The sequence below is a fragment of the Lactuca serriola genome, chromosome 1 (assembly GCF_051521515.1).
Source record: "Lactuca serriola cultivar US96UC23 chromosome 1, Lser_US96UC23_V15, whole genome shotgun sequence".
Classification (NCBI taxonomy): domain Eukaryota; kingdom Viridiplantae; phylum Streptophyta; class Magnoliopsida; order Asterales; family Asteraceae; genus Lactuca; species Lactuca serriola.
The window spans coordinates 150587018-150602502 of record NC_136408.1 but is presented as its reverse complement, the minus strand read 5'-3'; the positions used below and the strand labels follow the sequence as shown (position 1 = coordinate 150602502).

General features: G+C 34.7%; 2 protein-coding genes across 2 annotated transcripts; both read right to left on the bottom strand.

Moving 5' to 3' along the window:
• Positions 1 to 1627: 1627 nt before the first annotated feature.
• Positions 1628 to 2086, bottom strand: LOC145062909 (uncharacterized). Its single transcript, XM_079010502.1, has one exon. It carries the CDS (start codon positions 2084 to 2086, stop codon positions 1628 to 1630), a length of 459 nt encoding a protein of 152 aa, XP_078866628.1.
• LOC145062899 (uncharacterized) lies at positions 2083 to 2703 on the bottom strand. Its single transcript, XM_079010494.1, has 2 exons — positions 2693 to 2703; positions 2083 to 2605 (listed from the first exon to the last, which is right to left on the bottom strand). The coding sequence occupies exons 1-2, from the start codon at positions 2701 to 2703 to the stop codon at positions 2083 to 2085; spliced, it is 534 nt and encodes a 177-aa protein (XP_078866620.1).
• Between the last annotated feature and the right edge of the window lie 12782 nt (positions 2704 to 15485).

Here is a 15485-nt window from a genome sequence, read left to right as displayed (position 1 = left end):
TTTTTGGTGTGATAGATCTAGACCCTTCTAGGTTCAGAGAGCCGAGAATATGAAGCTTTAGTAGAGTAAACCTTGGGGTTCGAAGTTAGGAAGCATTTATGGGATTTTTGTGGTATATATAGTTACTTTCATCTTACACATAGATATGAAGTATTTTATATAAATTACGTGCTATGTGTGCATATTATTTGAATACTTGTTGTCTATGATGGATGAACGATTTTATACATGTTTTAAAAGATTTAAACGGTATATTTATTTTATATCTACAAATATGTTGCGGATGAAACATGGGTAGATGAAATAGTTGGTGTGTGATAAAATAAAATGATGAGAGATAGGTGATGATAGAAAGGTGATGATAATTAGGTAAATAGATGATGATGAATATGTGATGTAGGATGAAAGGAGATACCAAAACCTTAACCAACAATGTGGCGATGTAGTCATCTACCAGAGTATAGATGGCGACCACGGACTATTCTAGACAACCCAGTGGAAACACCAGCAGGCCCATAACCTGTAGGTGATGAATTACGAGTTCAAGCGATGTTGTAACTACGTATTCATGCGATGATACTCTAACCCCTTACTATGAATTACGAGTTCAGACGATGTTGTAACTACATATTCATGGGATGTCACAAATTTCGCATGCCAAACCAATGGTCATAATTCACATTAGTGAGAATGGTTCATTTTTTTGTAAAACCAAAATCAGATTGGAAATTTTGATTTTTTATTTTGGAAAATGTCAAACCATTAGTTTTTTATTTCGGTTTTGGTTTTTTGTTCTTTTTTAAATATATTTTCAGGGTTTTTTTTTTTTATTTCATAGATTTCTTCATCAACAAATGTTGTTACAATTTAACAAAAATAAATAATTTGCTAAAACATAATACAAGAGGAAGTTTGTTCACATTTAGTCATTGAACTTTTTAGAGGGAAACGAACTTTCGATTTTGTTCATATTTAGTCACTAAACTTTTTTTCGTTATCTATTTGCCATTGAACTATTAAAACTGTTCACATTTTACCCTTATGACCGGCAACAGCCGGTCATAAGGGTAAAATGTGAACAGTTTTAATAGTTCAATGGCAAATAAATAACGAAAAAAAGTTTAGTGACTAAATGTGACAAAAGTCAAAAGTTCATTACCCTTTTCAAGTCATTATCCCATAAAATTAAGAGGTATTTGGTTTTCTTTATTGGTGAAAGCATCAACGTCATTATATCTAGCAATTATTTGAGGTAGTTAGTTGCATAAAAAATTAAGCTTGTATATCATTTTTCTTGGACTACTAGGTGTGTGCAACATATTATTACATGTTACCACACCCAAAAGGTGTCATGTCAGCATCCTACTCATACATGGGTGTTATAACACCCAAGATGGAAATTGGCAACATCTAATAACATGTGATAACATCAATTATCTTCTTTTTTTTATGTTTTTTTTTTTCTATATTTCGAATTTGTTTTATTTATTTATTTATATTTGAAAAGTAAAAATAAAATTTTAATAAAACTTATATTAAAAACAACATTAAAAAAATTACAACAAAACACAAAAACATTTAAAACCTTAAAAAGCAAAAAAAAATGATAAAACCTACATTTTTTGGCCTAAAACCATTCATCTTCATCTTCGTGACCAACATAGATGTAATCCGCCAAGTTTTCACGGAGTTGCTTGTGTTTTTGCTGATCTTGAATATCAACCACTCTATGTAAATATTTCGATGTCCCTGGTTGAAATTGCACATGTCTTGGCTCCATAGGTGAATACGTTGCAATATTGCATCCTTTATCTTCGACAATCATGTTATGCATTATGATACATGCATACATGATAAATCGCAGAGTATCTAACTCATAAGGTCTCGCCGCATGTTCAACTATGTGACATTTTAATTTCAAAACCCCAAAAGCACGTTCAACGTCCTTACGTGCTCCTTCTTGTCGTCTCTTGAAATATTTGTCCCTTGGATCCATTGGGTGTCGAAACGCCTTCACAAACGTGGAATATTGTGGATATATTCCGTCTGTAAGGTAATACCCAAACTTGTATTCATTTCCATTCATTGTGAAAGGAGCATCCGGGGCTTTTCCTGATAAAAGATCGTCAAATATTGGTGATTGATCGCGTTGACGTCTTTGTTAGAACCAGCAACCCCGTAAAAAGCATGCCAAATCCATAAATCTTGTGAAGCAACAGTCTCTATTACCAACGAAGGCGTTCCATGATGACGGCTCGAATACTGACCTTTCCATGCCACGGGGCAATTTCTCAATTTCCAGTGTGTGCAGTCAATGCTCCCAAGCATACCCGGAAAACCATGTCTTTCTTCATGCGCCGCATATAGTTGTTGCATATCATGAAACGAAGGTTTGCGCAAGTATTGGTCACCGAAGGTTTCGACAACACCTCTTTCCAATAAATACAAACTTTCTCGTGCGGTCCTCTCAGACATTCTCATATAATCGTCAATAGAATCGGGCGACTCCCCCATTGCCATAAGTTTAATTGTAGCAACACATTTTTGAAACCCTCTGAAGCCTCGTTTGTCTCTAGCATCATATCTCATTTGGAAAAATTCATACCTAAATAAATATTAAACATGTAAAAATTGTATTTATTTTATCTAAAAGTGACATTTTGTAAATTATAAAAGTTGAAACAAACGATACCTTGCTTCCATAGTGTTGGCTATCATTTCAAAGACATTTTTTCGCAAACAAAATCTTCTTTTGAAATTGTTTGGCTGGTAGACACAATTTTCCGCAAAGTAATCGTTAACTAGCCGTATATGCCCTTCCTCACGATCTTTATTTAACGCCGCACACCGCGTGAGTAGTGGAGCTGGATCTGGCTGTAGCAGACTTCTGTATAATACCGATACATCATACTCACGAACAAATCGTCTTCGTCGTTATCATTGTTGTACGGATGGGCTGGATCAAATTGATCCATATTTTGATTTTGAAATATTGAAAGAAATATGTAGAGAAGTATGTGTTTTGTAGGTAAAAATAATAAATGTTATGTGATAGTATATATAAAACTTGATTTTTTTTATGTTACCGTTTGTTTCAAACGGTCAAAATTATAGTCGTTGAAGCAAAAAACACAAGAAATAACGTACGCTACATCCCGTTATGGCCATCACGCGTAATAGCATAACACCTAATAACAACTAGGGCGGTGTTCCTCCCGCTATGGCGGCGGTATTAGGTGCCATGTCACTAATAACGGGAACCCCCGTTTCCCACACCCGTCTCTCTTATAAATTTAATAAAACTAATGTATTACCTTAATTATGTTGTAAAATAGGCAAGTATTGTTGGAAAATTTAGGATAAATATTTATATTTTTACTCACTTTGGACATATATAAATATATACATATGTTGTATATATAATTAACTCTAAGTGAGTTTGTGTTCTCCTCCATGAGAACTTTGAAACTATATATTATATGTCCAAAATGGAGTATATGTGAATGAGATATCGATAATCAAAGATGAGTATTTGAGAATAAATTTACCAAAAGAGATGAATGTGGGAATGAGTCCCACATTGATAGAAAGACCATACTCAACAAGATTTATAAGCTTGAATGCATTAAAAACATACAAGTTTGTGTCTATGGTTTACTACAATTCCTACCCACATGCACACGAAGTTGTGCATGGGCACGACATGCGGATTACGAAGTTGTGCATGATTTGTTTCCATATTGTTCAGGTTGTTGTATCTTGGGAACATACAACGAATCTTTTTAAGAGAATCGAGTCCAACTCGAGCCTGAGCCACCACGTTTGCTACTAATTTCATTTGTTGCAACCTACACTAGTCAAAAATAGTATTGAAGATGGGTTACCAAGACACATTATCAACTCTTCTTTCTCTTTTATTTAAATTAACCAAACCAAATTATCAACTTTTGTTTTTCTTTTTTTTAGTTGAACAATCGTCTTAATATTTGTAAATTTGAAATTGAACCGTAAGGTTTTTCATCTTGATAAAGCACCAACATTAATGTATTTTGTTGTTTATATCGGTTAGTTTTCATGTATAACTAGGTTAAAACCCGTGTGCTACACGGGTGATAAATTAACATAACTTAGATTTTAGAAATAAAAATTAAAGAAATAGCAACATAATTTCATTTGTCTAATGTTGAATGCAAGATTTAATGAAAACTAAAAAATCAAATAGAAATGTAGTACATTGTTATTTCTGACTATATAAGAAACATCATCATACCTATCTATTACCCATGTTTTACTAAAAGTAGTAACACATATCAATATAACTACAAAGAGCTCTTTATTAATAAAGAAGACAAAGAAACTCCTATAAACAACTAGACAAAAAAACATATGGTAAATCAGCGTCAAAGCAACCTCTCATGTACAAAATAACAATTATGGCATCCATTTCCATCTTAGGGCAAGAACCTATAAAATTAAATTCTAAATTTAATTGATAGAATCGTATGCTAGGCCTTGAATGTGGAGAAAAAGAGAACCAGGAATCTATTACTTTGAAAAATCTACCCAACTTTAGCATTGAACTTCTATTTTTTTTTTCTTAAATAGGCATCACACTTTATCTCTCCAATTAATGTTTAACTGTTTATGCATACATTTAACTTGTTTATCAATTACATTTCATAATACACACAGTCAAAGAAAGGGTGATACGGTCACACATTTATAACTACGAATAAAAAAAATAAAATGATAGTTGGACGTTATAGAAAACAAACCAAGTAAATTAAATTTTTAATCCTTGCATTAAACCATTTTCATCTAAATAAAAAAATATAAAAATAATGAATCTATGTGGTATAGAATATTGATGCCATTGATTTATCCAAAAATTAGCTTATCTTAGTTATTTTACAAATAATCAAACTATATGTTAAAACGAAGTAACCAATAAAATATTCCAGTTTATGGTACATAACGATATTTATTATTATACTTTTTAATATTGATGTAAATTTTATGAGGTTGAAAATAGGTTCCATTGATATTTGAGAAAAATAATATATAAAGATTAATGTATCTTGAAGAAAATGTTATAGATCTGTTATATAACCTGAGATTTTAAGGAAGATGTTTGGGCCTCGGATCCCTATGCATTGCATTGCCTTGCTAGCTTTCAAATTCATAAAAAAAAAATACTGTTTAAGGACCATAAGACAAAAAAAAAAAAACCAAGCGTTTTCAAAGATCGGTTATTGATCTAGTCAACTGATGTGTTTTAAACAGCTTGTTAGGGTGCAAAGTCATGCTTGGATGTAGTGTTTAGGCTTTCCTCTTTGTATGTGTAAATGGGTTGAGTCTTTCCTATAAATAGGAAGTGAGTGACTCCCATTATGTAAGAATGTAAGAGTCCATTTTGGAGTGTTAGACTAGAAAGAGAAATTGTATACAAACCCATTTGTATAATCTTTTTAGATCTAATAAGAGCTTACAAAGATTTATTTACTCCATGTGTTATTGATTTTACATGATGATTCACTAGATCTTTCTAATTCCGCACATGCCATCATAATCAACACCACTTTAATTGGTATCAGAGCGGGTGTTCTTGATTTTCATCAAGAATTGATCCTTGGTGGCTATCTTGATTTGGTGATTCTTCATGTTCTTATGGATCTTCGTGATTAGAGTGTTTTTGTGTTCTTGAAGTCGAACTTTTCCTTGATTTGATCCATAATTTGACTTTCTCTCTCTAGAATACTTGTTTGTACCACTTTCTCTCACTAGAATTTGGTTCATATTCACTTTCTCTCTCTAGAGATCTCCTTGATTTACACTTTCTCTCTCTAGAAAACTCAAGTTCATAACATTTGATTCAAAAGAAAAGAAGCAATTATGGAGCAATGGTTGGTTCGGAATGAAAGTTTTCTATACGTATACACTTCTTTTGAATGCATTGTTTATCAATTGACTGTTGGATTGCAAAGTGAAGATGCACTTATGTCAAATGGAGAAAGGGATGGAAAGGGAGATTTCATTGGTTATCCAATTTATCAAAACAAAGATTTGTTTGATCGATTGATTACAACATATCAAGAAAGACGAAGAAATAAGAGGAATGGTGAAGTCATAAAAGGAATTTTTCTTGCTAATTGTAAACCAGGAAGAAATAGACTTGAATATTATGCGAATTGTTGTGAAGCTCAAGAACATGTTCTTGATGATGTTCATCGTGTTCATGATGTTCAAGGAAAAGAAGTTCAAAACAATGGAGTTCAATGTGATGTTCTTGATGTTCAAGAAAAAGGAGTTCAAGTTGATTCTCATGATGAAAAAGTTTTTTGCTCGATTGGAGTTCAAACCGATGATATTTTGTGTTCTTGTGATTCGTTTGAAGGAATGATTCCTTATCGGAAGCCGGTGATTCAAGAAATTCACAAATATCAAACTCCAAAAGATTTGATTCAAACTCAAAATATTCATGTTGTTGAAAGTGGGTTTGTTCATGAAGTCAAGTCTTCAAGATGCAAAAAGATGAGAAAGAAAAAGAAGAAGAAGATGAATCGGAAGAACAAGCGGGTTTACTCACAAAAATCGTCATATGTTGTGAAGCCAAAATCCGTGAAGCAAATTTGGGTTCCAAAGCAACAATCTCCAAAGGTTGCATTGAATTTGAAGTCAAAACCCAAAAGTGTTGGTGGTTCTTTTGAAGATGTTCTTGGATCGTTGAAGAACACGAAGAACGAGTTATACATCTCGCATAATGGGTGGTACAATGTTCGATTTGGAGATTTTCTCATTCCGACAAAAGAACCAAGATCTTCCAAATTTGATTCGTTCGTTGAAAATGGATATCGATTCGTCAAAAAGGTATCTCAAATTCTCAAATGGATTCCAAAACGTCCATGATTTCGATTCGTACTTTACGTTTTTCATTTTTGATCGATTTGCCTCATTGGATCTAATCCGTTTCAACCCCATTGAAGATCCAATATTTTTTTAGATCAAATACCAAAACTAAAATCAAAATTTTCATTAAATTTTGATTTACTAAACATCAATTTTTGATCCAATTGTTCGAAACTTTCACTGTTCATAAAGCCCAAACACTTATTTCTTTTACTATTCATCCGATGAAATTTCAAGCCCAAAATATTTCAAATCTTGTTACCGTTCATGATTCATTTGTAGAGTCTAGTCCAAAACTTTGATCCAAACATCTTGAGTCTACATTGATTCGGTACTGTTCACGCTATTTGTGTGAGCCCAAATTCGATTCCAGCATATGGTTTAGTCACACGCTTAAAATGGTTGTACGTGCATCTGTTCTTGCTTCTCAATCTACTGCGTTTGAACGCTCTTCTCAATTTCTCGATAATTTTTTCCTTCTTTCTTTGGATCGATGTCGATCAATGATTTGTTTTTATTGTTGAATTCAACTTGTGAATCGATTCTATATATTGTGTTCAATCACATAAATCGATTATGATCAAGTCAACATGATGAAATCGGAAACTGGTTATTTGATTTTGATGAAATTGTTGATCAAGAACACTTGTAATCGATGAAGAACAGTTGTTTGAATAAGCTTTGATCAGAAATTTGTTGATTGAATCATCGATTTCTTGTTTGTTGATCTTTGACTTTAAAAAGTCAAACTGAGAAAAAGTCAATGACGATGTTCAATTGATGAATCGCTGAATTGAAAGTTGAAATCAGTTGATACAAGTTGAACAGAGGTTGTGGATGCCGAAATCAAGTTCAATTTTGAGGTTAATTTCGAATTTGGATGAGTTGTCTTCGTGATGAACAAACACTGTGAATGGGTCATGTTCGCATATTGAACGAGACTTGGAAATTAAACTTTTTGTGGTAAATAAAAAGCAACGTTAATGCAAGAGTTGATCGATGTGAAGTTAAGGCTTGAAGGTGAACTTTGAATCGATTAATCAAAAACGAAGGATTTGATGAAGTGAAAATCAATTGTGATGGGTCGGTGTTGGTATATTGCTTAGAACTGAAGTTCACTGGTTCGTGATTTTGGAGTAATTGATTTCGAATTGTTTTTGTGATGATTGAAGAATAGAAAGTTTGGTAATGGTGAACGGATTCGCACATTACTGAAAATAAATTTCGTGAATAGATATGACGAATTTGATTTCAATGTGCGAAGGGTCTGGGAGTATGGAACGAGATGTCAAGAATCGTGGTTTGGAACCAACATTGTTTGTGTTAGAATCGAATGGTAATGTGAATCAAGTTCGCATATTTGGCTTGGATGATAACGAAGAAATTGGGAGTGATTTTGGTGTAGAATGGAGTTAAGAAATCAGATAACAAAATTGTTGGGTTCGCATTTGAGATCAGTTAGCATATGAGATCAAAACAGTTGTGTTCGCATCTGGTTAATTGTTTTTGATTTCGCAAGCTTGGAGTCAAAGATATGGATCGTGTTCGCATTTATGGATTGGATTTCGCTTTTGGTGATATAGTTGATTTTTTGATGTGAAGCCAAACCATATTCGCATTTGTGTGAATCAAACTCAGATTCGCATTGGTGTGAATGGAGTTCGCATTTGATGTTTTGTTCAATTTTGGAGTCAAAATGCGAACAAAATGAAATTTTGTGCGAAGTCTTTTACAGTTTAATGAGTGGGGAAGAAAGCAAAAAGTTTCAGATTTGACCCCTGATTTTTCCACGAAATGACAAAAGTAGCCCAACTTCGCAAGTTTGAAGAACATGCAGAAATTTTCAAAACGAGTACCTGCAGTTTCGCATTTTTGGCAACAAATACCCAACTTCGCATATGGGTAATAAAAGCTGAAAAAATGCAGAATTTTCAGTTCTGGTCCTTGCAGTTTGTGCGAATTTACGCTTTATGCCCGGTTTCGCAAATGGGATAGAGTTTCGCATATTTGACTGTTTTTGGCGCAACGGGTCCCTGCAAGTTTCAGAAAGTGACAATATCTACCCAGATTTTGAAAAATCTTGCAACTTTCACCTAAAAAGTCAAAACTTTTCATAAATTGAAAATTTTTTGTGGCTTTTTCGTGATTGTTTTTCCGTGCAAGATTTTTGGTGATTCATTTTTGGTACACATCAAGGGGAAGTATTGTGAAGACTATTCCTCGAGCGCTTCTCATCCTTAGTGGGTTTTATAATCATTTTTTGATTATAAAAAGGGGGAGAATGATAGGTATTCGAAGCTTCTCGGGTTTGTCGAATATTCATTTGCGGATTTGAAGACCGGTGTTACTTCGAGGGGGAGTTTGGTCTTGATCGCGCTAGCTCCTTGGAGATTAAAGCCGGACATCCAATCCTAACTTTGAGGGGGAGAATGTTAGGGTGCAAAGTCATGCTTGGATGTAGTGTTTAGGCTTTCCTCTTTGTATGTGTAAATGGGTTGAGTCTTTCCTATAAATAGGAAGGGAGTGACTCCCATTATGTAAGAATGTAAGAGTCCATTTTGGAGTGTTAGACTAGAAAGTGAAATTGTATACAAACCCATTTGTATAATCTTTCTAGATCTAATAAGAGCTTACAAAGATTTATTTACTCCTTGTGTTCTTGAATTTGTATAATGAATCACTAGATCTTTCCTAATTCCGCACATGCCATCATAATCAACACCACTACACAACTTCAGGCATAGGCATATGTTTGACACATGTTGAATTCTTTTGCATTGTTCAATACCAACATTCTTCTCATTGTCAACTGTGAAAAAAGAGATCTCACCTGTAACCAATGTGTGGTTAAACTTTGTTTAATGTGCATTGTAGATAGGAAAAAAGCTGCAATCTTTTGTCAGTTACCACATTATCATATTTTTTGTAAAATGCTAATGAAAATGTCCATATAAGTAAGAAAAATAAGGACGAACTAACCTCAGAGGAATTATCATGAGAACCTGCATACTTCATTGAAGCCTACAATAATCAAGAAAGAAATGAAAATTTTATTAAAAAAGTAAAAGTAAAAAAGAATCAAGAGCAATAATAATTAACAAAAACCAAACTCCCCCTTTCTTGAAAGAAGCTCCACCAGGCTTGTATGAACAACAACAAATGGCTTTTTACCATTAATGGCTAAAGTATATGCATTAGGCATTGGACTTCGCCTCACATAAAAATAAAGAGCTTCAATTTCTAGTGCTTCTACTACTACCTGTACCATTAATCATTAACTGATGAAGTTTTAAAAGCTAAAAAAACATAAATAATTTTGACATATTAATAAGATTATTTCTGATTTCTTCGATAGTCTCATGCATCTGCAAGACAAGTCCTTTTAATTTATATATTATCCAAAAAAGTGGCAGTTTATAAGATATAGAGAGATCCTTACCAAGAACTATCCCTCTTTAGAAGCTACCAAACATTTAAAACACCTAATATAACCCAATACAAAAGAGGCTCTTATAAATTTTTCTTAGAAAACGGTAACTAAAACATGACCAAGAACCAACTAAATTAAAAATATTACCTTCTCTTGGGCATTTCGACAAACACTTTATGTGCACTTTCTTTGAGCATGTTAAGATCTTCTACAATCCAATTTTTAGAGTCCTTCCCATGAAATCCTCCCCTAGCAACCTCTATAATTCGATTGAAATACACCCATATTGAAAAATAATTGATATAACATAAAATCATTTAAGAAGAAGAAATTTAGTAAATATTAAGCTTGAAAAGCTCCAACAAACAAACCAAGTCAAACCAGTTAGAAAACAATGAGCAAACGTGTGTGCTGAAGGACATAGAGATAGAGATCGTTGATCTTGGGGGGATGATTTTTAGAGATAAGGGAAGCCATACCCATGAGAATGTGGGAATCCGCAAAACGAAATGAAGAGATTGTGCAAGAACCAACAATTGCATAATGGTGTTTGATGTGGTTCTCAGAAAGCATTATCTAACTGATGTTGGTCATAATGTTGGTGTATGATGGTACTCTGCTTGCAAAAACTGAATCCAAAGAGAACAGTGGAAGAAGATGAGAATCGAGCTATATGTAAATACCCCCAAATCAATTACGTGTAATGTCGAATCTCAAAGAAGAAAAATCGTGAAGGGAAAATTGGTTTGCATATATTTATAGGCAAAAAGACATGAACATCATCATAGTGAAAGGACAATTGAACAAACTACATGGGTGGGTGTCGTCCATCTGTTTGGTCGATTCCTAGTCATCGTTGATCATAGAGATTACAATCAACGATTCATTTCCCATTGAATCTCTAAGGATGTTCATCCTATAAATAGCTTCACATGGGTACAGAGTTCTGATTCAATCAAATTACAATCAAATTAATGATTCAATCTACTATCATAGTTCCGAAATTCTAATTCAAATGTAAAAAAAAACAAACTTAGAAATTTGTGAAAACATGAATTAAAACATACCTTGGATAGATTTCCTTCGAACGGAAAAACGTTTTTAATTTATTTGTGGTCCATATTATCATAGGCTTAAGCAATTAAAGCAAATGTTGAAACGACTTAAGCAATTAGAATGAAATCGAACTCTTATATAGAGAACCGCTGGCAAGGGAAATTACATAATTGTGGAAGAGAACCGTGCTTTGTGGAAGAAGAAAGAGGAACGTGGATAGAAGGAGCTGAAAATGGTTGAACCTCCGATTAACTGAAGTTCTTGAGTTATTACGACTGATATTGAAAGAAGAGGGAGTTTTAACGGCCGTGACGAAGGAGACGGTTTTTCTGGTCACCGATCGTCAATATAATTTGATACCTGGATTATTGGGATTGTTGTTCAAATTCAAATTCAAAAAAAAAGATAATCTTAAATCGGACGAAGAAGACGAAATGCAGGAGGTTTATAATAGATAAGGGTAACTTCGGAAATTCACTTTGATACGTAGAGCGCTGATAAAATGACACGTAGGATAAATTATACTGTTTTATTAGGATAGGGGATAGCGGCATTTCAAGAACAATCGTAGAAAAAGCCATTCGGTATAACCGAAAAGATCTATGCTATAGTTTGAATATCTTTTATTTTGGAGTATGTTAAAAAGTTGCAAATTTATTTACTTCTATGTAGTAGCTTCTCATAATTTACTTATAAATGAAAACATTTAATTATAAATATTAATTATTGCTTACTGAATAAGAATTGGGAGGCTAGGAGCAAAATGTCATGTTCCAATCAATTTAACAAATATTTAGAACAACTTTTCAAAAGTTATTTACACAAGAAATTGGAAAATAAGACGAAATAAAAACAAAAAACTATTATATTAAATTAATAAATGATTCTTCATTTTAAATTTCACATTCTAATTATTTTTAATTAATAATATTAAAATAAAAAATAAAATTTATTAATATATATTATAAGGTGATATAATTTCATGTATTTATTTAAATCAACGATTATAATTTTATATGACTAAAAAATATCTCTTAATTAATAATTTATTTAAAATAATTTATATGAAATAATTGATTAATAATATTGAGTTTTTACTATTAAATTTTAATTAATTTTATAACCGTGGTTCTCATGGGTAGTAGCAGCACTGTCACGCCCACAGGTGCACAATTGGTTTTTGGCCTAACCAGTGTTTACTCTCAGTTTAGCTTTAAACTGTCAGCTGATGGGTCCAAATAAAAACTTTGGAAGATAATTTTTCTTGATATGTGCAAAGGTGCAAAGGTCCATGGTCACATAACGGATAAATCTAAACCACAAGGTGATGTTGATGAGGATTGGCATGCTATTGATTCCAAAATCAAGTTATTGTTTTATACCACATGTGATACAAGCCTACTTCAAATCATCTCTAGTGATGATTATACTTCAAATGACCTTTGGGACAAACTACAAGAATTCTTTCTCAACAATAAGATGTCCCGCATGCTCCAACTTCAAGAGCAATTTCGCAACACCAAGAAAGGCTCCAACTCAATCACAAAATTCTGCCATGCTCTCAAAAACTTGGTTAATGCTCTTGCGGACTGTGACTCCAACGTTGATGAAGTGGAACTAGTAATGCAAATTCTTCGTTAGCTTCCTCCATCTTATGACAATATTGTTGATGTGATAACCAACACGAAGTCGTTCCCATCTTTTCTTGAAGCAAATAATATGTTGCTTATTCATTAGTCCAGGGATGTGAAAACAAAATCAACAAATGATGCACCCATCACAACGTCAGCTGCTCTATACTCCTCCACTATGTCCCATGGGAAATCAAAAAATATATATAATCAGGGTAAAAATACTGGATGGGGAGTATCCAAAGGGGGGGGGGGGGATGCTAACGTGTCTCTAAGTTCTAACTCTTTTTCAGGAAATCAAGCTTCACCGGGTTTCAATCAAGCACATTTTGGAGCTCAACCCGCTTTTGGATCATTGCTTCCACAACACCAAGGGCTTCTTGGAGCTTCGCCAATAGCCTACAGCAACACAGGTGCACCTCCAGCTTTTGTCGCTTCTCAATAGTCACATCCACCTCAATTTGGTTACTAACAGCCACAACTTGGCAGTTTCATTGCTGCCTCGGTCCAGTAGTAACATTTCAAGTACAACATCCACAATCTCAACAACATCCCTCTACATCAGCCTTTGGTGGTTACGCCTCTCAACTTGGAAGTTAAACATACACGGATCTAGCTTCAATTTTTCAATCAATGTTCATGCAACCGCCTATAGATAATCACTTCTACATGGATTCTGGAGCTACCTCACACATGTCTTTCAACAAAGGTATAATGCAATCCTTAATGCCTTGCAATTCAAAATTCATTATGGTTGGAAATGGTGTTGTTATTTCCGTCAATTCGGTTGCGAAATCCTCTTTTCCTTACTCTAATAATGTAACAACGTAAAATTTACAATTTAATTTTAATTTTTAAACCACAAAATGTATATCATATCATAATCTCAAATCCAAAACAACAGTGTTTTCAAAACAAATCCCAAGATCTCTCTAATGTGAACTCCATCGGTGTGGGTGTGTACGAGTCAAGTCGTCGCCTTCCCACGGTCCTCGCTGGTACCTAAGACATCAAACACAACAACTGTACGCATAAATGCTTAGTGAGTTCCCCAAAATACCACATACCATAAATACGCCACTCGAGGCTAAACCCAACCCTCCGGTCAAGATGTCTCAGCGGGACCCTCCAGTCCCGTAGCTCGTCGGACCCTCCGGTCCAGTCATAGCTCATTGGCCCCTCTGGCCCGGTCTGAATCGTTGAACCCACCGGTCCGGTCTATATAATCATACAACATACAATAACACATAGCATGTAATCTCTAATATAACACATAATCTCATACATAGCACATAAGACCCACTGGTCAACTTAGAATACCACTCAAGGTAACGTATAGTGAGAAGACTCACCTCGCGTAACTCGGTGACTCGGAAAACCTCGAACTCGGTGAATAGGACCTAGCCTCCGCCTAATCATATGAAATATATACTCGTCATCAACATAATTTCCCAAGGCTAGACCAAACTCTCTAAACACTCTTAGGAAGGGTAAAAGACCATTTTACCCTCTTGGTTGGCTCAAATACACTAGAGTTGATCAAACCCTAAAAGTCAACAAAAGTCAACCCTCTCCGGGTTACGCTGCGCGTACCAACATGTACGCTGGGCATACCCGGAGCTTCCACATAATCGGGGTACGCGACACTCTACGCCGCGCGTACTGGGATTACGCCTAGCGTAACACCTAGTTCCCTTATCCCATTCATTCAGACCTTAATCTATTAAGACTTTCGTCCAAACTCCAGATCCGACTCCTTTTATACGACTTAACCCATAAAGTCGAGACCTTTATGCCTTTGCATGGCTGTAGAGGTCACTTTGTGCTCAAAACACCATTTCTCTTTCCATAATGGGACTATAACTCATGCATGCCACTAGATCCACGACCAAGACTGGATTTTTATGAACCCTTAACATCAAACACACTAGAAGAGGCCAGATTCATGCTCATGGAGAGTATTTGCTCACAAAGTCTCAAACTTTGGACCCAAAAACCCTAAAATGGTCCCAAAAAGCAAAACTTAAGAAGAACAAGGAAAGCTCTAAGCTTTTTACCTCAAAAGAGATCTCCAACCACTGTAGAGCACGGATCTACACTTGTTCTTCCACTTCTAGCACCAACAATGGCTCCTCCTTCCCTTATTCACCTTGAAAAGTTATCTCCAAGCTCAAAACATACACACACAGGCTAAGGCACGGATCTCAGCTCTCAAGGGACTCACTCAAGGAATATGGTGGCTAGGGCAAAGGGCCACATGTTCCTTTTATAGTGCACAAGCCAGAAATTAGGGTTTGCATCTGTGCTCACTACGCCCAGCGTACCCCTGAGTACGCCCAGCGTACTCGGTCAAGTCCGCGTCCAAATTAAGCGCGTGAGTACGCGCGGCGTACACCCCAGTACACCCAGCGTACTCGCCAATTCAACATACAACTCAAGGGACTAAACTTGTCAACTTTCAA

What these genes read in the sequence shown, in the direction of transcription:
- LOC145062909 (XM_079010502.1), bottom strand. Translation starts at nt 2,086, where the DNA reads ATGAATGGAAATGAATACAAGTTTGGGTATTACCTTACAGACGGAATA.